General features: G+C 34.3%; 4 protein-coding genes across 5 annotated transcripts; 2 read left to right on the top strand and 2 right to left on the bottom strand.

Annotated features, from left to right (window-relative positions):
* Positions 1-360: 360 nt before the first annotated feature.
* hint1 (histidine triad nucleotide binding protein 1) lies at positions 361-1,850 on the bottom strand. The gene is made up of 3 exons (XM_024298009.2): positions 1,703-1,850; positions 826-930; positions 361-673 (listed from the first exon to the last, which is right to left on the bottom strand). Exons 1-3 carry the CDS (start codon positions 1,811-1,813, stop codon positions 509-511), a joined length of 381 nt encoding a protein of 126 aa, XP_024153777.1. The 5' UTR covers positions 1,814-1,850; the 3' UTR covers positions 361-508.
* A 48-nt stretch (positions 1,851-1,898) lies between these two features.
* lyrm7 (LYR motif containing 7) lies at positions 1,899-3,173 on the top strand. Of its 2 annotated transcripts, XM_024298010.2 has the most exons (5): positions 1,899-1,968; positions 2,137-2,209; positions 2,296-2,366; positions 2,579-2,660; positions 2,817-3,173. In XM_024298010.2, exons 1-5 carry the CDS (start codon positions 1,951-1,953, stop codon positions 2,885-2,887), a joined length of 315 nt encoding a protein of 104 aa, XP_024153778.1. In that variant the 5' UTR covers positions 1,899-1,950; the 3' UTR covers positions 2,888-3,173. The 2 variants fall into 2 exon arrangements, with proteins under 2 accessions (XP_024153778.1, XP_036071327.1); XM_036215434.1 differs by lacking the exon at positions 1,899-1,968 and having other exon boundaries at positions 1,977-2,209.
* Positions 3,174-4,021: 848 nt separating this feature from the next.
* On the top strand, positions 4,022-10,717 carry dync2li1 (dynein, cytoplasmic 2, light intermediate chain 1). The gene is made up of 13 exons (XM_024296639.2): positions 4,022-4,138; positions 4,234-4,339; positions 4,453-4,487; positions 5,471-5,540; positions 5,869-5,957; positions 6,072-6,255; positions 7,007-7,075; positions 7,206-7,283; positions 7,438-7,517; positions 8,433-8,503; positions 8,646-8,743; positions 8,851-8,943; positions 10,566-10,717. The coding sequence occupies exons 1-13, from the start codon at positions 4,125-4,127 to the stop codon at positions 10,626-10,628; spliced, it is 1,050 nt and encodes a 349-aa protein (XP_024152407.1). The 5' UTR covers positions 4,022-4,124; the 3' UTR covers positions 10,629-10,717.
* Positions 9,681-26,747, bottom strand: abcg5 (ATP-binding cassette, sub-family G (WHITE), member 5). The gene is made up of 14 exons (XM_024296636.2): positions 26,601-26,747; positions 26,383-26,504; positions 23,360-23,496; positions 20,783-20,881; positions 20,425-20,557; positions 17,531-17,670; positions 17,333-17,462; positions 16,433-16,646; positions 16,157-16,362; positions 13,294-13,432; positions 13,144-13,217; positions 11,938-12,049; positions 11,701-11,813; positions 9,681-11,613 (listed from the first exon to the last, which is right to left on the bottom strand). The coding sequence occupies exons 1-14, from the start codon at positions 26,711-26,713 to the stop codon at positions 11,429-11,431; spliced, it is 1,917 nt and encodes a 638-aa protein (XP_024152404.1). The 5' UTR covers positions 26,714-26,747; the 3' UTR covers positions 9,681-11,428.
* Between the last annotated feature and the right edge of the window lie 59 nt (positions 26,748-26,806).

Raw genomic sequence — 26,806 nt, 5'->3', positions numbered from 1 at the left:
GTAGTTTCAGCATTTAACCTATCAGCTTCAGCATGTTTTGCAGCTACATTCAACTTAAAACATTCATACAAACATTCCTGCAGGTAATGCTAAATATCTAGTTTCAAACTAAAATTCAGCTTAAAGATACAAAATAATGAGATTTAAATTGCATTATTGGAAATTTTCACATTAAAAGCAAATTATAGCGTTTTTTTTTTCTTCCTAAAAGAACTTTTATTTTAATATTAGATTATTACTTTGTTTAAACTCCTAAATGTTGTTCACTTCTCAGCTAAAGAGTTTTATGCCAGACATCCTTTCTGACACAAATCTTAATTTTTAAAGGCACACCTGAAGAAAATGAATGACAAGTAAAAGTCTGTTGTTGTAAACTTTATTAACCCAAATAAACTGATTCATTTTTGTTTTGCATTGTTTCACCAAATGAACGGTTGAAAGTCGAAATTTCATAGTACATGACAACAGACTTTGACATGACTAAGTGCTCTGCAGAGGAGGATGAAGGTTAGCCTGGTGGCCATCCCATCATGCGTCCACCCAGGATGTGGATGTGGATGTGGTAGACGGACTGGCCTCCATCGGGCCCGTCGTTGATGACAATCCTGTAGCCTTTAGTCAGACCTGCGTCCTGAGCACACTTCTTTGCAACTATCAACATGTGGCCTAACAACTGAAAGAGAATGGAAGATAAATAACATGAGAACACATGAAGACTCTGACCTTTAAATAGAATGCTTCCAGATTAAATAGCTCCCTCTAGTGGCCACCAACAGAAACAAATCTCAGAATAATGACGCTTAGAAGAAGAACAGTCAAACTTACTGCAGCATCATCCTCCTCGGCTGCAGACAGCTGAACTATTGGCTTTTTTGGAACTACCAGGATGTGAGTGGGAGCTTGAGGAGAAATGTCAGGAAAGGCCACACACTGAAAGAAAAGAGATACAAGATCTGTAAAGGATGTTCATGATTCTGTAAAAATAGCATTGTGATGCATAAGGACACAAGATTTATTATAGCTGCATTTCTTCACAGACCTAATTTTTTGCCTTGCTAAATTTAACATATACAATATTTACAAATGCATTCAATCTAAACCTAGAATCACTGAAGTTCCTTAAGAAACCAACAATAAAAGCAATATATAATAAATTAAAAACTTCCCTTATTTTTGTTGTAATTAAGAAAAAACAAGAATTTGTTTATGATGTGAAGCCATGTCTTGTTTTTTTTTTTCAATAAAAGAAAATAATCTGTTCAGACAGGACTTTAAAATGAAAGTTATATTATTATTTAATAATTTATTTTTAAAAACTAAGGCTAAATATTGAAAATAATCAAAATCAGAGATATTTGTCAATATTGATCTGCTTTTGTCATTGTGTGTCGATTATAAATACACTCGTATAATCTGCCATAAGTGTAACTTTATCTACACCGGTTATTCAGCACGTGCACGGTAACACCCACCACAACAACTCCCGAATTGCCCAAAAAATACGTTTTTTATTTAATGCATTCATTGATTTAAAGTTAAATATAATCAAGCATGCTTTCCGTTCTAGTTTATTTACTTTTTGGCAGACTCCTGCAAGCCCACTGCCAGACAGCTTCTGCAGCAGCAAAGCTAGCAGTGGTGACTGCGCTGCACGTGTGGCTAATAAAAATGCGCACCGATATGATCAAACAGTTACGCGCACCTGATCATCTTCATAGAGTAAGTTCACTGGAATTTCTTTGCGAACGATTTTCCCAAATATTGTGTCTCCACCCGGACGGGCAGTCTGGGCCTTCTCCGTTTCGTCAGCCATCTTGGCGCAGTGGAGTCCAGGCCTGCGCAGACGCAGTAGTGTCGGATCACGCCGGACGCTGATTGGTTGGAAGCGTGCCTCCTTTTTACGTGCCTTCTGATTGGCCAGTTCGAGAACCTTCGGAAGTACAAGTCAAGATGGGGACTCGTTTGAAGGTGAGGAGTATTTTGTAAATGTATTTTTGTAACTTCGCTACATATAAGATATTTTATGAGATATAAATATATTTTAATATAAAATAGACAGATTTTTGTGGTTGAATGCTGATAATTGCAGGATTTTCAGTATGTTACTGCCTTATAGCTGACTGCTCATGCTTACAGGTTCTAAACACATTTAAAGCGCTGCATAGAACAAGAATGGCTGCATTTAAAGATGATGAAAGGGCACTAACAGGTGAGTTACTCCCCAGATTACACCTATGGATCATTATAGTAACATGCCATACAAATGTGTGATCATGACTGTTGTTTTCTTGAAAGCTGCCAGGTTAAAGATTAATGAAGAGTTTAAGAAAAACAAAAATGAAACGTCAGAAGAAAACATTCTAAAGGTACTATGTCTATTTTTTATGTATTTTTTGTCTGGGTAGTTTTAGTGTTAAATTGTTTCTTAAGCAAAATTGCTTTCTTGAATTTCTTCTTTTCTCTTCAATGTTTCTAAATGTTATAAATGAATATCAACTTCTAAATTAATTGTTTGATTATTACAATTATTATTACTTGTATTTAACAATAAAAAATATTTTTTATTTATTTTTTTAAGATGATTAAAATGGGCTCAGATGTGGAAATTGTTCTTCGAGAATCTGTGGTACAAGTGGAGCATATTGGAGAGCAACGTCTTTGTGAGTTATTATGGTTTAGCTAGTTTTTTTATAAGAATGTCACTTGTTCAAAAAAACGTCTAGATTTTGAAAAAAAAAGTTACAATTCATTGTTTCCTTATAAAGAATGTTTCATATAAATGCCATGTTTTTTGTTCACTGTTTTGTATCTTATAGTGCTGCGACCGCGAGAAGGTCTACTGCTGGAAAATGTTCCATATTCTGATGAACCCAGGACAAAGTCTTGACGGACCTTTTTTTTTTTCTGCACCATATTGTGCCAGCCATGAGACTGTTTTTTTTCCCTGCAGTTTATTGGGCTCAAATGAACAAGATCTTGTTGACAAAGCCAATGGAATGATCGCTGCAAGAGAAATCTGATTTGTATTCAGAGAAAATGACTCTATGTGTTTAGTCTAACTACTGATTTTAACTTGAGACCATTTCCTCATCAAAAACACTTCATTTGCTTTCTCTCCAATGTAATCTGGGAACGTTTTTAACTTAATTCCAAAGTAAAAACTACAAAACGTGCTTGTGTGACTCTTTTTTTAAGAAGTGTTAAAAGCAAAACATTCATATGTTGTATAGAAATTTTGGAAATAAAGTTTTAAATGTTAAGACGAAGGCTGTTTTTCTTCTTTTTTATAAGCAGGAAACATCAAATCAAAAATATTTTTAAAATAGCATAAGTAACACAACAAGTGCATTCCTTAAGTCTCACTGCTTTAATGTCAAACAATATATTTAAAAATAGCTTAATACATATACAGAATTCTAGCTAATGCTGAAGAAAATAAATTGTGTTGTGAATGCAGTGTTTTGCTTTTTTCCTTTTAAGTGCTTGAGAAATGCCAATATTTGACAGGTGCAACATCTTTCAAAGACATATATCCATTTTTACTTGATTAATTTGCTAAAGAGAAAATGTTGCATCTATACAGCTGTTTAAGGATTGTTGGGATTATAAAGATAATTTGCGCTCATATTAACTTTCAGTAAATAAACAATTTCCCATAAGCTTTATTTATACTTAATTTATATATATGTGTTTTTACAGTAACACATTAAAAGAAAAAAGAAACATACAATTTAAAAAATACTAATCAAGATCTCTGGATGTTGTGATATAAGCAACAAATAAGTTTTGTTTTTTTCTTTTCTTTTTTAAGTTATTCGTGATAAGATTTGGTTGCAAAACATTTAAAATCCTAGAAAATGATCTCAAATACTATGATTAGTACACTGCAGAACATGTTTAACGTTGACTTTTTGAGAAAATAATACTATCATTTAATATACGAAATATTCAGCCTCAAAATTATTCTAAATATAAACGAAAAACTATTTTTTGCTTCTTTATGTGTGAGTTTGTTTGCCTTTTACTTGAACCGCAGTATGATTACGTCATCACTTCGCGCCGTTGCTCTGGCAACGTTTGAAGCCTTCGTGTTTTGCTAGCATTTTCGCCCAAACCCCATCTTCATGCCAAAAATAACGTGAGTAGACGTTTTTAGAAATATATAAAATATTTATCAGAATCCCCGGAGTGTTACTGTTAAACTGACGTGTGTATCGTCGCTCTGTTCGTCAGCTCGGACTCGTTATGGGAGCTGGCCGCCGCGGAGGTCCAGCAGCAGGAGAGCGAAGAGGAGACGGTCAGCGAGAGGACCGTGTTCCTGATGGGCAGCAAAGCCGGGGTTTGATAGACTTCCTGCCAACTTTAATAGAACAAAATTACTTTAAATACAAATGATATTTAATTTAAAGTGCCATTTAATGTCATATAGTAAGCTTACAACCTCTTTTCTAGGGTAAAACGTCAATTCTGCTCAGATGTTTAGAAAGGTTGGTATGATTATGATTTGTCACCTTTGATCTCAAGATATTTGATGCTGAAGTTAAATTAATTACAGATAAAGAGATAATTGAAAGGTCAATCAACATGTTGAGGCAGAAAACAAACCTAAAGACTTAGAAGATAAGGATGTAACCATTTATTTGAATGATTCAATTCATATAATCATTTTAGGTTCATGCTCTGATTTATAGTTAATATTGTTTTATTTTGAACAAACTGATTCACTGACTTAAAATTGTTTAGCCAAAAGGTCAGAGTGTTTCCACACATTGAACTGTATTGATGGTTGATCACTTTTTCTTGCCATCACCGTGTTGGCCATGTTTAGGTTATAGTAAAATAAACCTATGTCTCAATCAAAATGATGTTTTCCAAGATCCATTATAATTGATTTACTTCATTTTCAAAATATTTTTTATGGTATAACAACTTGTCTCAGACAGGTTAATCCGGTTAGATCTTTTGAGTGCAAATAATTAATCAAATAATCAATACATCCCTAGAAGAAACACAAACACAGCTTCAGTGATCCCAAGTTTTCTTTTTTTATGTATTTATTTGACTTAATATGTTCACAAACACCAAGTTCAATCAAATTTAAATCACAGTTTGCCTCAACCCTCGGTTAAACTCTATTTAGCTACATGTCTTTTTATTCATCATAATGTTCTTTCTAAAACAAATTTTCAAAACAAGTTTGGCAAAACTAATGAGTTTGTTTGGAGAAAATCTGTTCAAATCATTTGTTTAAATTATTCTTCTCATTTCTTTAAATTAGAAAATAATCAAAACTAATTTTATGCCAAAAAAGTACAAGAAGGTTATTTAAAATATAACAGATTAATGAATTTAATTGGCTGTTTTACATAATTAATGTAAATTAAATTTGATTCAATGTTTTTTTTTTTACTATAATTCAGATTGAGTATAATATTTTGAATGTTTTATTAAATGCTTGCTCTGTCCGTAGGGACGAACCACCTAAACCAACTCTGGCCCTGGAGTACACCTTTGGCAGACGAGCTCGAGGACACAACACAGTAAGAGTTACCACGGCGATCACACAACATCCAGCCTCTTTAGGGCACTCCAAGTGTTCACCAAATTTGTCTGAAAACTTAAATAGTTTATAAAAAACACAAAAAATAAATACAATTTTAGAAAAAAATTAATTCAACAATTCAAATTGCAAATTTACTCAATTGGTCACTTCTGTTATTACAACATTATGCTAATAGTTACCAGCTTCTACATAATTATTGTTTCTATACTTTCATTTAATTCTTTAGTTCAGTAAATGAAGTCCAGAATATAATGAAATTTGGTCAAACGTTGGGTGATGTGTTGGTTTTTTTCTTTTCTTTTTAGCCTAAAGACATCGCCCACCTGTGGGAGCTGGGTGGGGGGACCTCTCTGTCAGATCTAGTTCAGATTCCCATCACTCCTGTCAGTGTTGGGTATGTCGCCTAAGCCTTCCACTGTTGCTTTAAGGAATATTAGAGAATTAGCAAAATGCTTCCACTGCAGACATTTTTCTACTTCTTGTACCTTAACAAATTTTTCTTTTCAAGTTCCCTTTCTGTCATCCTCGTCCTGGATTTGTCTAAGCCCAACGATCTTTGGGTGACTTCGGAGAAGCTGCTGCAGGCCGCACAAACCCAGGTGGAAAAAGTCTTTTCCCAATCGCAAAAAACAAAACCTGGAGCCAAAAATCCAGTCCGTCCAGCTGCACGAGTTTTACCTAAAGACTATCCAGTAAGACTGAAGTTAAAGTCACAAGATGTTTGTGTAGCTCAGGGGTCTGCAATCTTTAACACTTAAAGAGCAATTTGGGTCGATTTCTCACTGACCAAAACCCAGTAAGAACCACACATCCTTAAGAAAATAAGACTTTGTTTTTATGTTATTGTTGTTTTATGAGAAATATAGATAAACTTTTTTTTGGCATAAATAAAACAAACTTTAAGAGAAAATAATTATGAAACAATTCATAACTTTAAACAGAAGTTCACAACACTTCCTTTCAAAATAAAAGACTTCCTGTGTCACATAGGATCATCTCAATGGAGCAAATCTAGTGGTAGGTAGTTTAATGTCAGAAATGAAAAAAAAAAACATATATTTTTAAACATTTGTGGGGCTTCTTAGCCAGAAATTCATAAATCTAATTTTCTAAAATTAAAACAGCTAATAACTGTATTTTTTTTAACCATGAGGCACCCTTAAAACACTGGAATTTCTCAAAATGTTTAGTTCTCGATTATCGAACCACTATGTCTACTATGCTTTGGAAGCTCGCAGAGTGATAAATTATTTTACTTTTTTTTAACTTTATTTTACAGTTACTTTTTCAAACTAAAAGCTTTGTATTTTTCTTCAATCAGAGAGCAGCATAGGAGGGGTAGAAGAGCCCCAGGTTGCAGACCCCTGATGCAGCCGTTCATTTACAATGTTCTTCAAATTACAATATCTCATTAGATCAAATATATTTTCTTTTGATCAACAGGACAGGGAGCTAATCAGTCCATTTCCTGTTCCTCTTCTTATTATCGGTAGTAAATATGACCTTTTTCAGGTAAAAACATGTTTTTGTCTCACTGCAGCATTGATCAGTGTTCTATTACCATTTAAGATGTGTATATTTTTTAATTTTATAAACTTAGAAGTTGCTAAAATGGGTTTTTATCTTCCGAATGTTTCTGCAGGAATTTGATTCAGAGAAGAAGAAGGTGGTCAGTAAAACACTGCGGTTTATCGCACACTATTATGCCGCCTCTCTCGTTGTAAGTTGACCTTTTTAGGGATCTGTGTTTATTGCAGTTTTTAAGTTAAAATACATGGATGAGTTTTGAAAAATATATTTTTAAAATGTGCTTTTTTAATTTTCTCTGTTTTGACCAAAAATAATGGTGTTTTTTTTTTATTTCTTTTTTGTAGTTCACTAGCATCAAGTCTGAAAGTCTCATGTCAAAAACCAAGAGCTTTTTTTCTCATCTGGCATTCGGTCTTGACAGAGGGTGAGGCTAATATCACTATAGTGCATAAGATAGCAGAAATTACTGTTTATATTTCATTTGTTTACATGTTTTTTTAGGGATGGATTAATAGAATCAATTAATCATATTAATTTTTATGCTCTATAATCAATTAATAAAAAATATAAATCAATTTAGCATATAAAGCTAAAGTCTGCTATCTTGATGCTAATGTTTAATGGAATTTCCCATAGGACAGCTAATGCTAACACTCAGTCGACCTAAACATACATTGTTGACTAAATGAACATGTTTATAAACTAACAGGCATGAATTTAGTCCAAAAATTATCGCTTTTTCCTCATACTTTCTTCTTCTTCTTGAATTAGGTGTACTTCTATAGCGCGATCGCCACCTAGTGGCCAAACTGAAACGCCCTCCAGGAGAAGCAGAACAATGTTTACAATGTTAATGATCTGAATATTTTTGTTAGAAATTCTCCTTTGGAGAATCTATGTAACACTTTATGATATTAACAATATCAATATTTTACTAATACATTTTACAGTTTGTGAATTGTATCAGATTAATATAAATATATTCAAATCATTTAATAGATGATTACTGTATTTCTACACAAATGTGTATAAATGTGTAGACTGAAAATTGAACTGAATAATTGAAAGAATCGGGACAAAAATAAAATCGATCAAGGCTCTTCTGAATCGAATCGTTTCTAGAAATTATATGAATTTTTTTTTCATCTAAGTTATTTTAAATATGCTTTTAAATTATATTAAAACCAACAACTTGCAACTGTGCATCTTTAAATCCTTCAAATGTAGTCTTTTTAATTATTTTATAGTTAATCAAAACACAATAAATACTTTTAAGTATTCTTTTGTCTTGTGTATTTTCCTAATTATGTGTTTTCTTTTTATTTTTTTTTACACATAGGAAAACTTTGTCCTCCGACTTCAGTAAAACTCTCATCATTCCTACAGGCTCAGATTCCTTCAGCCAAATCGGTGAGCACAGCTCCCCTTAGTGGCCACACCGAGTACTGCATTTAAGTCATTTTGGTATCAAGAAGTTGATTTTGAGCTTTTTGGGGACATTTGTTGCCAGTAGGAAAAAATTGTGTTTGCGTTACGTTGTCATTGGATATAGGCCCGCCCTCTGTTACGGATGTGGACATTACATCTTTGCACGCTAAAAACCCCAAAGACCTCTGGAGGAAAGTGTACGAACACGTCTTTCCCCACCAGGTACTTCTGCTTTTCTAATGGTCTTCTTATTTAATCACATTTTTCCTCATGAAATAGTGTAAATCCTTCATCTCTGGTGAGTTTTCTGAGACAGTTTGTCTTGATAGAACGCCGGTGAGCAGAAGGAGCTGAAGGACCCGTCTAAAGACCCTCAGTACAGCGAACCTCAGATTGATGCCATGAGAGCCCAGAAAGACCAGGTAACACACCTTCAGAATAGAACCAGCTTCTACTGAGCCTCAAATCTCATATTTAAAAAAAACACAGCACAAAGCAGATAAAGACTGAAGTCAGATTGTACAACTAAAGCGTGTTTGTTTATTGACTTCCAAGTTGGCAGGGTGGCAGCAAATAAGCGCCTATCAGAAAATCCTATTTTCTTATCTCCTTTTTTGTCCTTGAATTTTGCCCTAGAAGCCAATGCAAAGTATTCCTTGGTACATTCATAAACGGAATATTTTGTTAAAAAAGCTGTGTTTAAAAAGTTATTTTTATTTTTTTAAGGTGATGGTAAAAAACAATAATTCTCAGGAGACATTTCATGAATTGGTGGTTTATTTATTTTTAAATTATTTTTCTTAATCAGAGCTTGTTCCTTACTTCATATTTAAAAATGATTTCAAAATGCTCAAGAGAAAATAATTTAAAGGAAAAGGGTTTGATCCACAATGCCTCATTTGGGGGAAAATTCCATATTGGTTATGAAAATTTCCAAGTTAATGAATGAATTCAGAATTAGAAAATATTGTTAAAAGTATTAGTTACTTTAGTATGTTTAGAGAAAATCTGTATTCACAAGAAGAAACAGAAACATTATAAACAAGGACTTGTTTTTTCTCTATCAAAAATATGAGTTTTGATAGAAAAATTAACATATTTAGTGAAACTTTTAAAAATATACACTTTCTAGAAACAGATTTAATAAAAAAGAAGCCAATTTAATCTATTCTTTTTATTTTAAAAATATGACAGAAAAACATTTAGACACTTCTGAAGTTGTTTTCTGCTGCTGCCTCTAGGGGGCGACATACTACAGATTTCCACACAGCAAACAAAACAAAAATCCGAAGCAATTCACAGGTTTCATACAGTATAGGACAAGGTGGAATTCATTTTTAGATGCAAAATTAAACCCTTAATTCAATTTTTAATTGGTGACCGCTCAACCCAATGAACTGCAGCCCCCCTTCAAATATTTGAGTTGACATAAGAGCAAACAGACGTCCTCCACGCTCCTGTGAGAAGCAGACGCTCCCAGAGGAGGAACTTTTCATATTTTTCTCGTCTACTTTCTGTTTTACTTCACCTTTACTGTAGTTTACCCTGTTAATGCTCTAAAGTAACCCTTTGTCCTGCAGTAACCTGCATGGAACGCTGTTTCTGTGGCAATCTCCTTATCAAGGTGAATTATATTCCGTGATAATAAACTCCAAAGCAGATGAACTGCAGTAACCTTTCAGTGTCACAGATCCAACTGTTATCTGTGACGCGTGAAGATGTGGAGAGCCCGACTCTGTGGACAGACGCTTCATGATGGGATTGAGAAGTAATCAAATCTCAGAAAAACTTCATTATTAAATGATGGATCATGTATTCCTTCAAATTAACTGTCTGCTGTGTCATTTTTAATTGTTTTTGCTCATATATCTTATATTTGCTGAGGCTGAAGTACTCAAAAATGCTCTAACTTTAGTTAAAACTTAAAAAAAGTTGTATTTATTTAAAAATAAATTTTATGCTACAGTAAATAAAATTGAAAACACTTAATTTCAGTTGTGATTAAAAAAAGTAATGTTGTATTTATATTTTTCTTTTCTTTCAGGAGTTGGAGCAGTACAAAAAGAACGCTGCAAAGTCATGGAAAGGCCTGGAGCTGGAGACATAAGTTTATTACTCAATAACTGTCATTTATATTCAGAATACATTTAGTCCTTGTTTTAATAAAATGTTTGAATTACTGAAAAAAAAAAAAAATCACCAAAAACATCAGGATATTTATTGTATGAAAACTACATTTCACTAAATATTTAAAAGCTATAAAAGTTTACAATTTTTACAGAAAATGTTTTGTTTACTTGACAAAATAGTACAGTTTATTCTTGCTAAAGTATTCAAAGTTAATTTTTTTTCTCTATTTTACAAAGAGAATTCATTAAACGTTCTGTCACAATAAAAATCAAACTGAATGCTTTATTTATCATTCCACAAAAGCTTTTTCAAAACTATTTACTCTTGATAAGTTAATTTTTTTTAAAGAAAAGTTTGGATAAATTTAAATACAAATATATTTAAGATTCCAGATGTTTTTAGGGAATTTGATGTAAAAATTTCATATATGGAATTTCATAAAATCTTTTTTTTTGTATTTAGGTTTGAATTTTTGCTTTACTCACTTAGATTATGTTTGGTTACTGTCCTTATATTGTTTTGTAATTTGGTATATTTTTGAATAATTAAACGGAATATTCAACTTACTTTGTTTTTGTTGACTTTACTGAATTACTTTTCTATTATTTTGAGTTTAAAATTGTTTAAATTTACATCTTTATTACATCGAATCAAACTGAGACTGAAATACAAACTCCTTCCTGCAGAATTATAGATTCATTTTGGTTACTTAATCTGTCTGTAAATGTGTTTAAGAGAACTTTATTTCATTTCTGTTTGGTTTAAACCCAAACGGTTTCAGTGACGCACAAGTTTGTCCCGTATTTTAAAGCTGATAACGCCCAGCAGAACCAGAGCAGGAAGGAAGGAGTAAAGAAGTACAAAGTCTGTGGAGTATCGCTGCAGAGCTCCAGGATAACCCTCATCGATGATCTGATCCCCGCTGGTGACCAGACACGCTCCTGGTAAGGGCTTCGAAGTGTCTGCAGAAACACCAGAGAGGGAGTCTTTACTGCTTCAGTTTCGTGTTTTCTCAGGTTTCTTCTCACTGGAGATGAAAGCGTTCTTACTGCATGTAAACTGAAGGTCGTGGAATTCAGTGACTATGAGCAGCTCACAGCTGTACTTCTGGAAGGTCAGGTAACTGAGCCACTGGAAGACTACCGGCATCTGCTGGATGCTCCTGTGGAGAAAAACCACCCAGGAGGTTTTTACCTGCTCAGGAAAACACCTGAAACCTGCAGGTCAGGTTATTTATGCAGGAATGAAAACAAGAGAAGTTACTAAAAACATAAAGAGTTTCTAACCTGAGGAAGCCGGATCCCACTAAGATTCCTGCGATGTTTAGTAAAGCCACGCCAGTGTTGACCATGTTGGGGTCTTGAACCACTCCCAACAGAACCACCGTCAGCAGCTCTCCTGAGGACATCAAATATTTAAATCAAACTCTGGAGAAGATCAGATGTATTCTGGGATTTTAAAGTTTACTTTGTTGATTTGTTTGTTCATTTTGGGTAGCAGCAATTAATCGCAGCCCAATAAAAAATCTAGAAAAATAATAGAAAGAAATAAAATTCAAAATAATAATTTAAATAAACAAAAAAACAAAAAATAAAACAGATGAATAAAAAATAAAAACATCAAATAAAAAAAATATAAAAAATAAAGGACATTGGAAAATAGATGTAAATAAATTAAATTGAAAAAATAAACGTTGAAATAAATAAAATAAAATGTAAAAATGAATGAAATAAATAAAACATAATATAAGAATTACATAAAATAAAAAAACTGAAATAAATAAAACAGAAAATTGGAAATACATACATTAAATAAAAAAGTAAATAAAAAATAAAACAGAAAAAATAAATAAAAATGAATACATAAAATTTAAGAAATAAAACATGCAATTAAAAAAGAAAAATAGATTAAAACAAAATAAAAAAGAACATATATAACAAAATAGGTAAATAAAACAGAAAAAATAATTAAATACATAAAATGGAAAAAACTTGGAAGTAAATAAATAAAATTTAAAAAAATGAAAAAAGTAAAAACAATAAAGACAATTTTAAAAAGAAATAAATAGAAACAATAAAAAATAAAATGTAAAATAATTAAACGTTCAAATAAATTAAATTGAAAAAGTAAAAAAACATACATGAAATAAAAAAATAAAAATAGAAAAAAATCAAATCAAATCAAAAGTGGCCAACTTTGACCTCGAGGGTTGTCCAGAGTTGAAGTTAATTTCACTCAAAGATTCTTTTCGTAATTTTATAGAGCAGCCATTAGAAAACTCAAAATAAATAAATATAAATAAAATGTAAACAAATGAAAAGATCTGCCAAATTAGACCCCATGGATTCTTCAGGGTTCTTCTCAAACCTTCAGCTGCTGCTGATTTTAAAGTAACACAATTACACAAAATATTATTTGTCAGATTTGATGGTGTGTGTGTCTCATGGAGAAGCTAAAGGAACATCTCTTCACCCTTCTGCTTCTCCGCTCACCTATAATATGCGGTACAAGGACAACCGCAGTGAAACACAAGAATCTCAACGTTTCTGGGTGCATTCCCACAACCCTGAGAGAGAAATAACAAGACAAGAATGAAACATCTGTACCGTCACATTGTTGGTTCGGTTTTACTTCCTACACACCAGTAAAGAAAAGAGGTAAAGATGACGATGCTCAGGACGCTGAAGGGCAGGATGTGGACGATGTAGGCCAGGAACATTTGCCATTTACTGTAAAGGCCATCCTGACTCTCCTGATCGCTGATGGCGCGCAGAGCTGGAACTGTGGCAGAGTTTAGAGACTTTAAAAAAACTTCAATAAAGACATAAAGGATTCCGAAGGCTCGTTCCAACACGGCCGCGAGCGTCCGTCCAACCCACGTCTGTGAAAGGTGAAATGTGGCACACAGTAGTATCTTATCAGTCCTTATCTGGCAGATTCAAGGTTAAGAAAGAAACTTCCTCCGGCTGTTTGGGTACTCCGAGATCGGGACTTCTGCTCAGCAAATTGTCTTATTACTTCCCTTATCTCTGCTATCTGAGAACACTTAGGCTGGATGTTAGAGTCAGCTGATTCAGAGGGAAAAGCATCGGCACAATCTCAACATCTGGCATGAGGTGAAATGGAAATGTTTGTTCTAGGAAAGCACGTTATCTGATATTTTTACAAGTTTTTTTTTATCTCAATTAAAATAAAGAAGAAGTTATCAGCCACATGCATGACTATTTGTTACACTTTAAATTAAAAGTCCCCTAAAACTACACATGCAGCAGTCATTTCATTAGTTAACATTTATTGTTTTAAAGTTCTCGCAGCTCGTAAGAAATAAACCTTATATTGAGTTTAGTTGAACTCGTTTGAACCGTAAACTGGGTGTGTTGACTATTTCAAACACACTCTGAAAGGTTATTAAAGGTTTTATCTCATTGAAACATCTTTCAATCTTGCAGAAACAGCAGAACAAACTATTATTAGCAAGAGTCCTCCGTCTCGTTTTATTCTCGTCAGGTTTGGCTGAAATGTGCATCTAAAACAGGGGTGGGCAAACTACGGTCGTCAAACTGTAATTATGGTGTCTCCCTATAAATGGTGCACTGAGAATAAATCGACCTTTGTTATTTTGCAGAAATCTATTCTGTTTTCGTGTAGTGTGTGAAGATTTGATTTTTTTTCTGATGTTTATTTTCTAATCGTTCCAACACACCATGAACACTTTTCTCTAAGTTTGCATTTTTCCTGGGTGACATCAAACTATTGATGCAACTAAAGCGAGAACAAAAGTCATAATTTTGAGATAAAAACTCCTAAATGCTCTTTGTAAATAATATTTAATAATTTCCAATCAAAATTAAATATATAGTATATATATATATATGTATCTGGTACCAGGCATGTGATGCCCATTTGAAAACGCGCTGAATAGATATTCTTGAACACATGTTTATTCCATGGTGTTCACACTAAACGAGCAGGGAGGGGCTTCTTCTTCTTGTTTATAATGTCCACTACCATGTCCGGTACCTACAGTTGGAAGTTGCTTGGTGTGAAATGTTGAAGCGACGCAAATGTCACAATTTGTGCACAAAACAGAAACGGCATCTTTGCTTGCAATGGCGTATATGGATAACTATCATGTCAGGAGAATAGAATTGGTTTATCCTTATTTATAAAACAAACACAAACATTTCATTTAGGTTCACCAGATAAACCGAGTCCCTAATTGGTCAAAGTTCTAACTGCTTTAGCTTGAAATACGTGTTCAATGGCCACAATAGAGAGCCTGAAAATGGTTGTTGATTGTTGCATAGAAACTTCATCAGAAGAGGATCTTGAACGTACGGTTTTAGGGTGGTGTGAATGCAAATTATGAATCAACAATAAACCTAAAGTGTATACAGTGGCTGAAGAAAACACACATACGCACGAGGAGAACATTAAACTCCACACAGGAAGGATCTCAACCAGCTATAAGGCAAGAGTTCTAACCAGTAAGGGTGTGCCAAAATATCGATATATCGCGATATTTATCACAACTACTTGAATTATTAAATTTTTTCTGCTGTTGTTTACAACAATTTTGCACTAATTAGAAGCACTGCTGTTCATGTTTACTATTGTGTTCAAGCTAAAAAATAAATGGGGGTATATTTTCCTTAAAAATATGTGTTCTTCTTTATAATCTGAGTTATTAGAGATCATTTTTACCAATTATCGCGATATCATCAACATCGTGAGGCATGTATCGTATCGTATCCTGAGGTACCTGATGATTCCCAGCCCTACTACTGTACTCTACCATGGAGCCCGTAAGAAACAAAATAAGAAGCATTTACTTTGTCTACATGACTATAAATCTGACATAAGCAAAGATAATCTGATTGAAATATTTCTGATATTCTTAAACTTTCTGCAAATGTCGTCTTTCAGGTCAGTTCACTTCTCTGTTGGTACATGGAGACCTTAAGAAAATGGTGGACCGGCCTGAGTGATACAGACTCTTGTTCTAAATTCATCTGGATCTGGACTATATGACAGTGTCTTTGTTATAAATTCACTTTCTGTACTAATAGTCTCTTCCTTTAAACTACCACACAGGGGAATAAGTTTAGCTTTTACACAAACGTAACTTATTTTTCTTCAAAAATTCATTGAATAATATCTAATTTGATGTGGTGCCCACATCCATTTTAGTTTAATTTACTCATTTTAGCTAAGACCAGAGAACCACGATTGTAGATCTCTTTCATCCAATGGAAAAACAAACCGATAAACTAATAAAATTGTGTCATACACTTTCAAACAAAGCCAATAAATGGTTTAATTGAAGAAGATAGCCCAATCAAATTACAGTGAGGTCATTTTATGTCTCTGAGGTCATTTTATTCTCATTAAGTCAATGTTGTAAAAGCTGTAAAGTCTTTGTGTTTCTACAAAGTGATCGTATCTCTTTAGGTGAGGTCATCAGAACGACCTGTAAGGTCAGAGGTTGGGTTTGGTGGAACTCACAGAGAGCGACGGCGTTGAGCATGCCGGTGTACGGTGAAGCCGCGACGCTCTGATAGATGATGCCGATGCGGTCCTGCACCGCCCCTTTGTCCACGTCGATGTCCAGGCGCGTCACGAAGAAGGCCACAAACAGGCCGTATATCAGGTTCTGGACCAGGCGCATCATCACGCCCATCCTGTTCCTGGACAGGTTTCTCACGGTCCTCCTAAAGACATGAGTTAGTGTTCTAGTGTTCATTTCGGTTTTACTACCTTCACTGTTCTCCGTGTTCTGACCGGATCAGCACGCCGAGCTTGGCCAAACCGCTGGGCGAGTCGTTGCTCTTGAAGGGGATGGCGGGCTTGTCTGCCTGCTGCAGGCTCTGCTCCATCTCGGTCAGCATGTTCTGGTAGATCGCAGACCTGCGGTACGACGCGGTGATCTCGTGCATGCGGCTGGACGTGGCCGCTTCTCTTTCGCTGCTGTGCGTGTCCACGGAGGTGAAGTCGACTGTGGGGCGTCACCAGAAGTTTGAGCACGCTTCCTCCCACCGTCCAAAAACATGAATCATTGGTTAACTGGTTTTTCTAAATTATCTCCACCAGACTCCACGGAGCTTCTTGATGTGACCACGGAAATGTGAACGGCGGCTCATTTGACCGCAGTTGGAAAGGATTGTAAATCAATGAAAGAGCATTTTGATGTTAGCTTTGATTATTTTATCAAGAACTCTGAGAAACCAATGATTGAATGTATTGATCACAGCAACGTCAATAAACATTGGAGAATTAGCTAAAAGAGTCTTTGGTGAACTGGAAGGAGAAAGAATCAGGATTTTGGAGGAAGTTCTGTCCATGAAGATCTGAGCTGACATCCGGATCAGAACCATACGGCTGGAGATTACCCATATTGATGGACGTTTTTACGTAGCAGTGGTGAAGATTTATGCTAGCGAAACACAGAACTATCATAATCAGGGGAGATCAAGGGCGGAGCTCCAGAAGCCACGCCCCCTCAGAGGAGATTTTGGAAACAGAGGCTTCAGATCAACATGAAAATTTGATTTTTCAGACATTTAGATTGTAGAATTTTGGTTAAAAACTTCATAATCATAATTAAAACACTACTGGGAACATTTTTTTAAATAATAAAAAATGTCATAGGGGACTTTAAGAAGATAAATGTGAATGTTTTACCAAAGATGTCAAACGGGTTGCAGTACTCTGGGCACTCGTATCCGCATCCACTAAAGAAGTCCACCATCTCGCCAGGCTGACCGCAGAAAACCAGCTCCCCTCGACTCATTATCGCTATCCGGCTGAAGACCTGAGAGCAGAACTTCAGCGTCAAACAACCCTTTTTGTGTCGTTTGGTCAGTTTGAGGGACAACTCACCCGGAACAGCTCGGAGCGCGGCTGATGAATGGTCACCAGCACTATGCGGTTCCTCTTGGCCAACTCGGCCAGCAGCACCACGATCTGATTGGCCGTCATGCTGTCCAGTCCGGTGGTCGGCTCGTCCAACAGGATCACCCCTGAAGCGACACGGAGAACTGGAACTTCTTTGTGCCAAACTTTTAAATGAACTTGGAGGCCTCTCTGTGGGGCCAACTTTAAGTCCTGAAGATAATTTTTTTTAGTCGATTACTCTAATTAGGACAATTAAAAGATTGCTTCTTTGCATTATGAAGAAAGCAGGGTGGAATTAGCAGATGCTTTAATTGTGAGATTAATTCATTTCCTGGTTGATTGGAGAGGCAGCGAAAGGGAACTTGTCATTAGTCCACATGCGACTGAGTGTAGGTGTGTGTGTGTTCATGGCCATTTAATCCTGAATGAGGACTAAGACCCCTCATCCTCCCTGGAGGACGGCAGGCCTGATAAACTACACCTGGGATGAGCGCAGACTCACACTGAAGGGGTTTTTGCTCATTACTTTCATTTCGTGATAACCCAGTCCTTTAATACTCCTCTCCATCTCTCCTTCTGGAGGTCCTTTCCTCAATTTCCTCCTCTTATATATATATATATATATATATATTTTTCATTCTGAGCAAACTTTCTAAGTTTTAAAGTGAGTACAGGGTTATTCAACAAACTTTCTTCTCACGATTTTTTCTTTTTATCTCAAACTCTGTTTTTCTAGCATCAAATTCACATAAAATCAGTCTTTTCTTTTTACTTTGTCTAAATATTTAGTTACTAAATGACAGTTTTGATGGAATCCTTTACGGACAGTCACGACCTTTAACCCTTTAACACCTGAGGTGTCGCCAGTGACGGCTAAACACAAAATCTTTAACATACTGTAACTTCTGAACCGTTAATCGATAATTCCAGTAGATTATGAAGGAGAAAAGCGGCGCAAGCAGACCGTAAATCAAAGAACATAAACACTGGAGCTCTGGTGTTAAAGGGTTAAATCCAGGTCTGGGTGCTAAACTGTAAAAAGTGAAACATCCCGGCCAGAAAGGCCAAGTGGGGCCCAACTGGGTTTGTCCGCTGTATCCATGGTGGCCCCACCTGTACCTGTGTTCGCCCACATTGGCTAAAGTGGGGATTCAGTGGGTTAGCTTGCTACGCTAGCCAGCCTCCCAGTGGGCGATGTAGCATGCTAGCAAGCTCTGTTGTAGTAATCTAGCGAGCTCCATTGTAGCGATCTTAAGAGCTCTGGTGAATCGAGCTAGCTCCGCTGCAGCGATCTAGTGAACTCCACTGTAGAAATCTAATGACCTCCAGTGTACTGAGCTAGCTAGCTCCACTGTAGCGATGTAACAAACTCTGGTGTATTAAGCTAGCTAGCTCCACTGTAGCAATCTAGTGAGCTCTGCTGTATTAAGCTAGCTAGCTACACTGTAGCAATCTAGTGAGCTCTGGTGTATTAAGCTAGCTAGCTCCACTGTAGCAATCTAGAGAGCTCTGGTGTATTAAGCTAGCTAGCTCCACTGTAGCAATCTATTGAGCTCTGCTGTAGCAATCTTTCAAGCTCCGCTGTTGCAATTTAGCTAGCTCCACTTTTGCGATCTAGCTAGCTCCACTGTAGTGATCTATTAAGCTCTGCTGTAGCGATCTAATGAATTCCAGGGTATTCAACTAGCTAGCTCCGGTGTAGCAATCTAGTGAACTCTGCTGTAGCAATCCAGCAAGCTCCGCTACAGCAATTTAGCTAGCTCCACCTTTGCAGTCTAGCTAGCAATCTAGCGAGTTCCACTGTCACGATCTAGCGAGCTCGGCTAGAGCGATCTAATGACCTCTGCTGTATTAAGCTAGATAGCTCTGCTGTAGCAACCTTTCGAGCTCCACTGTAGAGATCTAGCTAGCTCCGCTGTAGCATCCAATGAGCTCTGGCGTTTTAAGCTAGCTACCTCCACTGTAGCGATCTAGTGAGCTACGGTGTTGCGACCTAACTGGCTACAGAGTATCAAGCAAGCTAGCTCTGGTGTGGCAATCTTTTAAGCTCCTTGGAGCGATCTAGCTAGCTCTGCTGTAGCAATCCAGCAAGCTCTGCTGCAGCAATTTAGCTAGCTCTACTTTTGCGATCTTGCTAGCTCCGCTGTAGCAATCTTTCGAGCTCCCTGTCGCGATCTACCGAGCTCTGCTGTAGCGATCTAGCGAGCGTATCGAGCCAAACCACCGTGTGTCCACATAAGTCAATGTGAGCAAACACAGGTGGGACCACCACAGGAACTGAGGACAAATCCATTCAGGGCAACATTTTCTTCCCACTTTTAAACCACATGAGGCCCATTTGTTCTTTCTGGTTGTGATGGGATCAACTAACGAAAACTCTGTAATTGTTACATTTAAAAATATTAGTTTGTATCAAATTAAATTCTCAAGTCAAGTAAACTATCAACTGGGATTTTTAATTTGATCAAAACTATTGATTTTAAATATAATTTTGTTAATTTATCCAATGTTTCACTTTTCTTTTAATTTATTTTAATTGTTCAACTCCTAATTTGATCAAAATCTTAATTGTGTGAAATACTTTATAACAAAAACTTTTAAAATACATACATCCTTACATTAAAATCTTACTAAAATTAGTTTTTGACTTAAAAAAAAGCCCCACAAAATGGTATTTAGATGATAATTAATTTGACGAATGAATATGCATTACAGCACTTCAATCACTGATTAATTCTATGGATTATTTTTCTTATAAACTCTATAGAACAAAACAACAATAGTGTGATATTTTGCTTCAAGTTCGCTGTTGTGAAACTCAATTTTTAAGTCAACTTTCTACAACACGAGAGGTGGAGTCAGGTCGAGAGGAAACGTACTCGGATCCTGGAGGAGCTGACTGGCGATGGAGACCCTCCTCCTCTCCCCCCCAGAGATCCCTGGGAAAATGCGGCCTCCGATGACGCTGTGGGCCACATGAGTCAGACTCAGCTCCGCCATCACTGCCGACACCTTCCCATTTGAGCCAGGGGTCATGGACGAGTCAAAGGAAAATATTCAGCATTAATAATTACAGAAGATAAACTGATACGTGTAATCAGTTATTGTGGTTATTTCAACCCTCTGACCCAACGCGAAGGAGAATGTTTACTTATGACTTTACAGTAAAGAGAACAGGACTCAATATAATGCAGCCTCAAGAATTAAGATCTTTTAAGAAGGTTTCTAAAAGGTCACCTTCTGCTTGATGGCTTTGGTAGAATGTTTGCGCAGAGCCAGATGGGCCGTGTAGGTCAGAGTCTCCTCCACTGTTAGGTAGCTCAGCAAATTATCACTCTGAAGGAGAGAAAAAAACAGATTCATCATTTAAAGGTTTTTGGGCAGATTCCACCCAAGTGTGAATGTAAGAAAAAAAAAAACATTATATTACTTCATTTTCATGTTTTTTTATTTAATTTGTCCTTTTTTAGAAAAAATAAGCAAGAAAAACAATAAATATATACCCGAAAAAGCTGAAGAACCTGTAATATTTTTCAACTAATCAATACTTACAGATTTTCTTTTTATGTTTCCAAATATTTATTTGGTTTGAAATGAAAATACCTTTTTAAATGTATTTTTATACAATGAGTTGGGTATTTAACTGTAAAAGTTCCACTTCTTTCTAAATAATTCTTGCTTTGTCTTTTGAGCACTTACCAATAAAGTTATATTTAGTAAAAAAAAACAGCTTAGGTGTTTTTTTTTAATTAATGTTTGTTTCAAAGATTTAAAGCCACTTTTTTATATGATTTTTCTGATTTTACTTTGACTTTTTTTTAAAGCAAATTTTACTAAACTACTGAAGTACTTTTAATCTTGTTCAACTAATCAATACTTACAGAATTTCCCAATATGTTTTCTAATATTTATTGAATTTCAAATTAAAATTCTTTGTATATTTTATTTGTATTATTTTCACAATTATTTGGGTATTTAATTGTAGAAGTTTAGATTATTTCAAGAGTTTTGTTTTGTCTTTTAAACATTTGCCAATAAAGTTACATTTAACAAAAAAAGACGAAATTGTTTTTTTAATTAATACTTGGTTCAAAGATTTAAATTGATGTTTTTGTAGTTTTTTTGTGCTACTTCACTTTTACCTGTTTTTAACATTTATGTTGCTAAATTATTGAAGTATGTTTAACAATTTATAAATTCATCTTTACTTCCAGACATCCTATTTCTAATATTTAGTGGGTTTCAAACTAAAACACTTTTATGATTCATGTTATTACTTATTCAATTACTTGAGTATCTAATTGTAAAAGATGTTTCTTTCTAAAGAACTTTTGATTTGTTTTTTAAACATTTTTCAAAAAAGGTTCATTTGATAAAAAACAACAAAAAACATTTTTTTATTATTTTTTTCAAAGATTACTACATAAAATACACTTTTATGTAGTAATCTTTTTTTTTACATGTACTTCATTTTGACTAATTATTCAATTTTACTTTATGAAATTGTTGAACCACCTACATTTTTAAACTGATAAATTTTCCCAAAATGTTCAATTATGTTTTCTTAAGTTTATTGGGTTTCAAATTAGAACACTTTTTATAATTCATTTTTATTACTTAGACTTTTATTTGGATATTTAACTGTAAAAGTTAAACTTCTTTCTCAAGAATGTTTGTTTTGTCTTTTGAACATTTGCCAATAAAGTTACATTTGATTAAAAAACACAATTAAGTGCTTTTTAAATAAATGTTTGCTTTAAAGATTTAAAGCTAATTTTTGTAGGATTTTTTTTTATTTTACTTTATTTTTACTTATTTTCAACATTTATTTTAACCTCCTGATGCGAGTTTGTCATCTCTAGAGGACATTCTTCTACAGAGGGGATTAGGAGACCCCGCCTCTTTTCGTGTGAAGGGGTGGGGCTCTAAGAATCGTAATTTTTCGTGAATTTAAAAAAAACAGACACAGCCTCTTGTTAAGAAGTAAGAATAAAATCTCTTTTGGGTTTTTCTTTATTTCTGGCATAATTAGAAAACTAAATCCCTTAAATAATAAAAATCAACAACATAAAACCTCATGTTTTAAAAAGGTTCCATGCATTAAATAAAGTGGAAGTCACCCAAACTCTAAAATCTGTTGATAGTTTACATTTTAGCTTAAATACAATCGTTTTTTTCTAGAGAAAATTACTTAAATTGTTTGAAATTGTTTATTTTTCAGTAAAAGCAAACCCTGAAGGTCAGTCTGAATTCACAATAATTCACTGGAGGTTTTTCTGTGACACGCAGAGTTAGAAAATCCTCCAATTAAACAGGATTTCTTCATTTATACCACATGATGAAAAAGATTGACTTTAGTGGAGCTAGCAGATCTTTTTACACAAGAAATACACTCAAAAAGCACAACATCAACCACCCAAACAGAGTAAAAGTACTAAAAGTCCAGTAAAACCTCTCCGATCCAGACGTTCAGACCTGCTGCCCGCCTTAATTAAGACACTGTTCGCTTTCTAATCCCAGGACTTTAATATCAGCCGCTCATATCCGTCCTCATCTGTGTCTAAGCAGTGGAAGTTAATGAGGAGGCTTAGAGAGCAGAGGAGCGTGCTATCAGAGGAGATGTGAAAAGAGGCGAGGCCTGTTTTCAATTTTTAATTCAGGCTTTGGATACAGATGAGCAGCTCCCATCCAGAGATTAGGGGAGTGAGGAGGCTGTCCACGAGTCTCCAAACTTCAACAAACTGCCTCATACTGACGGGATGAAGGAGAAATTACAGTAAACTATTTCACATTCTGGTTTTATTTAAACTTTACCTGCAGAACGTAAGAGAAACAATCCTGATACTCGTTTCTCTTCAGTTTCCTGCCGTTCAGGAAGACCTCGCCCAGCAGCGTCCCGTCCTTTCCAATCCGTCCCGAGATGGCGTCCAGTAATGTGGTCTTTCCTGAACCTTTATAGTTCAAGAAAAAGTGAAGAAAAATATGAAAAAAAGCTTAAATTGACTAAAAGATTTCAGGTTCTTACACACTTTTTCCTCTAAAAGTTTTCCCTACAAAATATATTAAAGGGGAAAATTTAAAGTAAAGTCACTATTGACAAATAAAATAGAAAAAAATAGAAACAAACTCATTTACTCTATTTTAATGAGGTCACACATAAACACTTCATAGTTTTTGACTTTTCAATTATTGTTATTACATTGAGTTACATCTATTGCAAATATGTATCCAAATTATCTTAATTTAGCCTCTTCTTAAAGGGAAAAACAGGAAAAAAACAGAAAAACAAGTAAAAAAGCTGATTGAAATAAATAAGTACTTATTTCTTGAAGACTTTATAAGAAGTTTTTATTTGCTTAAAGAAAGTTAAAACCTTTTGGTTTAATCCCAAATGTAATCATTCAATCATTAATTAATAAATATAATTTTAACTTTGTTTAATTACTTTTTTAATGAAGCAAAATGAGAAAAAAATCCCATTTTGTTAAAACATATTTTACATTTAGTCACAAAACTTTCTTTTTATTTCTAAAGACAAAAATGTATTTGAGCACCTCTTTAATATTATTTTAATTTAATGAAAAATTGTGATTTTGATTTTTGTAATTAAATTTGATGCATTAAAACATATAACTGAATAGAAAATAGTAAAAGTTACACATTTATTATTTTTTACCTTTATTTAACCAGGTTATTCCCTCTGAGATTACAAACCTCTTTTGTGAGGCCAAGATGAAACCACAGTTGGTTAATAACACATTAAAACAATAAAACTAAAACATCAAAACCTGACACACACGGAGTCATAAACATGTGAGGGAAACAAACAATGACAGAATTTATTCTGAGTTGTTTTTCTTTGAACTTGGCTTTGAAAACCTGTAATAATGGCAGTTTATTAACATTTTTGTTTGATTGTAACCTAAACCTTTTTGACGTTTATCTTAATTAATGTTTTCTTTATTCGACTGCTTTTTGCAGTCAAATAAAAACATGTTTAAAATGAAATCTAAATATATTTAAATTATTTATTCTTCTTCAGTTAGAATGGACAGTACATACAATCTACTTAAAGAGCAGGAAGAAGATGAAAAGTCTTCAAAATCCCTAAATCTATTTTTATTATTTCATATGATACTAATAGTTTAATAAATGAAGAGGGCATCATCAAAACAAAAAATTAAAACCCATAATAGTAGCAATAATATAATCTACGTCATTGTGGTCGCTCCTTGAAACTGTAAACTTGAGCTGATTTATGAGACGCTTTTTGCGCAGCGAGATTTGAAAATAAAAAAGCAATTTTTATCGGCTTAGAAACTTTAATAATGTCACAGAATAAAGAAAATAGAAACGCAGTTCAGAGGACTGATTTTTCATTTTATTGAAAAGACAAGTAATCCCTGTTACACTGTGAAAATGAAAAAAGCATTTCTGTTAATCCATTTAAAATTTGATTTTTATTTTTTTTTTCAAATTTACCAGAGAACTTTTTGACAATGAAATATCAAATGAACTTTTCATGAACTTTTTATCATTTTAGTTAAGTTACAGAATGAGTGGTGTTGAAGAAGAAAAAGCCGTTTGGAGAATTGCTTTTTCTTTTTATTTAAAAGACAAATAATGCAAATACATCGTGAAAATGGAAAAGTATTTCTACTATTGACTTTTATTTTGAACTAGGAGTCACAAATGCTTCCATTAAACCTGAATTACTAGATTTACATCATGCTGGATTTAAATTAATCATTTTGTTTTTACATTTAAACTTAAAAAAATAATAACTAAACATTTTTTCAGGAGATAGTCATTTGTTTAGGTGTATTTTTTACTTTAGGCACTTTAAAAGTCATAATTTCTTCTACTATATTCTTCTTTTATAAAAAAAAATCATTTTACAAACTACGTGGCAACATAACATTTTGGGCCTTAAACTTCACCAGCAGTGTCTGCAAAATACAGATAATGCATGTCACATGCATTATCTGTAATAATTTTTTGTAAGATTTGGGGTTTGATTCTTAACAATTACCCCAAACAATATGAAAACAAAGTAAAATCAAAATATTCCTAGCGTGGTAATGTAACAAGTTGTTGAAAATTGCAACTTTTTTCAAAGCAATATGTTGCTTCCATTTTAAGTTTTTATTCAACCATAATCTCCAAAACTCTAAATTAAATTATAGATTCCTTAAAAGAAAATTAAAGTAAAAATTCTAGTTGTCTTTTTTATTTATTTTTTTGAATAATTAATTTTTGTCGCGTTCATTAGAAATGCTTGCAAACCTGAATTTCCCAGAATTCCCGTAATCTGTCCGCTTTCAACAAAGCAAATCAATCAATTTGGATTTGCATTTAAACTTAAAAAAATTATACTTTAACACTTTTTCTCACTTTAAAATCCTAATCTCTTCTACTATATTCTTCATTTATAACAAAATAATTTGTAAACTACATGGAAACATAACATTTTGGGCCTTAAACTTTACCAGCAGTGTCTGCAAAATAAATAAATCTTTAAATTTGAGTTTTTTTGACTTCAGAAATAGTTTGAAGGAGTCGTATGAATTCTCTGTAATGATTTTTTTTAACAAAATTAGAATAAGAATCACCCCAAACAATATGAAAAATATGGTAAAATCAATGAGAAATTCAAAATATACTTAGATAAGTTTAACTTAATAAAAAAACATGTATTTTAGTTGAAAATTGGAAGATTTGTACACAATCTGCTGCTTCCATTTTAAATTTTAATCAACAATAATCCACAAAAATCTAAATTAAATACTGAATTCATTCATTCGTTTGTGTTACTTTCATTAGAAGTGCTTGCAAACCTGAATTTCCCAGAATCCCCATAATCTGTCCACTTTCCACAAAGAAGGAGACGTCGTTGAGGATCTGCCGAGTCCACTGCTTCCTGCAGGAGGGGAGGTCCCACCACGGTCCCACTCGCTCACTTTAACACACATATCAGAGCAGAACACTTTTAAAATCCTATTATAAACCAGGATGTGTTTGTGTCAACACCTAAGACGTGTTTTACCAGATTTACCTGACGGTGTAGGAGATCTTGCAGACGCTGAGGCTGCAGGGCGGCTCCACGTCCTCCCTGCTCTCCCTCCACACATCCCTCTTGTCCTCCGGCACAAATTTAAAAGACTCCATAACGAACAAACAAGCCGCGCTCCCGTCTGGCTTCACTCCGGTTTGCTCATGTCCTCTGAAGCTTTTCGGGAGCCGTTCCTAACGTGGTGCAAA

Source organism: Oryzias melastigma, linkage group LG15 (assembly GCF_002922805.2).
Source record: "Oryzias melastigma strain HK-1 linkage group LG15, ASM292280v2, whole genome shotgun sequence".
Classification (NCBI taxonomy): domain Eukaryota; kingdom Metazoa; phylum Chordata; class Actinopteri; order Beloniformes; family Adrianichthyidae; genus Oryzias; species Oryzias melastigma.
This window is presented reverse-complemented; position numbering and strand designations above follow the sequence as displayed.

Excerpts from the sequence above, each read along its gene's own strand:
- abcg5 (XM_024296636.2), bottom strand. The coding sequence starts at position 26,713 with ATGGAGTCTTTTAAATTTGTGCCGGAGGACAAGAGGGATGTGTGGAGG. Across the intron at positions 17,463-17,530 it reads CGCGCTCCGAGCTGTTCCGG|GTCTTCAGCCGGATAGCGAT; the intron begins GTGAGTTGTCCC and ends TTCTGCTCTCAG. Across the intron at positions 11,814-11,937 it reads GTGGGATCCGGCTTCCTCAG|GAGCATCCAGCAGATGCCGG; the intron begins GTTAGAAACTCT and ends TTTTCTCCACAG.
- dync2li1 (XM_024296639.2), top strand. Across the intron at positions 7,076-7,205 it reads GTAAATATGACCTTTTTCAG|GAATTTGATTCAGAGAAGAA; the intron begins GTAAAAACATGT and ends ATGTTTCTGCAG. Across the intron at positions 8,744-8,850 it reads AACACGTCTTTCCCCACCAG|AACGCCGGTGAGCAGAAGGA; the intron begins GTACTTCTGCTT and ends TTGTCTTGATAG.
- hint1 (XM_024298009.2), bottom strand. The coding sequence starts at position 1,813 with ATGGCTGACGAAACGGAGAAGGCCCAGACTGCCCGTCCGGGTGGAGAC. Across the intron at positions 931-1,702 it reads TACTCTATGAAGATGATCAG|TGTGTGGCCTTTCCTGACAT; the intron begins GTGCGCGTAACT and ends CTTTTCTTTCAG. Across the intron at positions 674-825 it reads CCGAGGAGGATGATGCTGCA|TTGTTAGGCCACATGTTGAT; the intron begins GTAAGTTTGACT and ends ATTCTCTTTCAG.
- lyrm7 (XM_036215434.1), top strand. The coding sequence starts at position 2,074 with ATGCTGATAATTGCAGGATTTTCAGTATGTTACTGCCTTATAGCTGAC. Across the intron at positions 2,210-2,295 it reads TGATGAAAGGGCACTAACAG|CTGCCAGGTTAAAGATTAAT; the intron begins GTGAGTTACTCC and ends TTTTCTTGAAAG. Across the intron at positions 2,367-2,578 it reads CAGAAGAAAACATTCTAAAG|ATGATTAAAATGGGCTCAGA; the intron begins GTACTATGTCTA and ends TATTTTTTTAAG.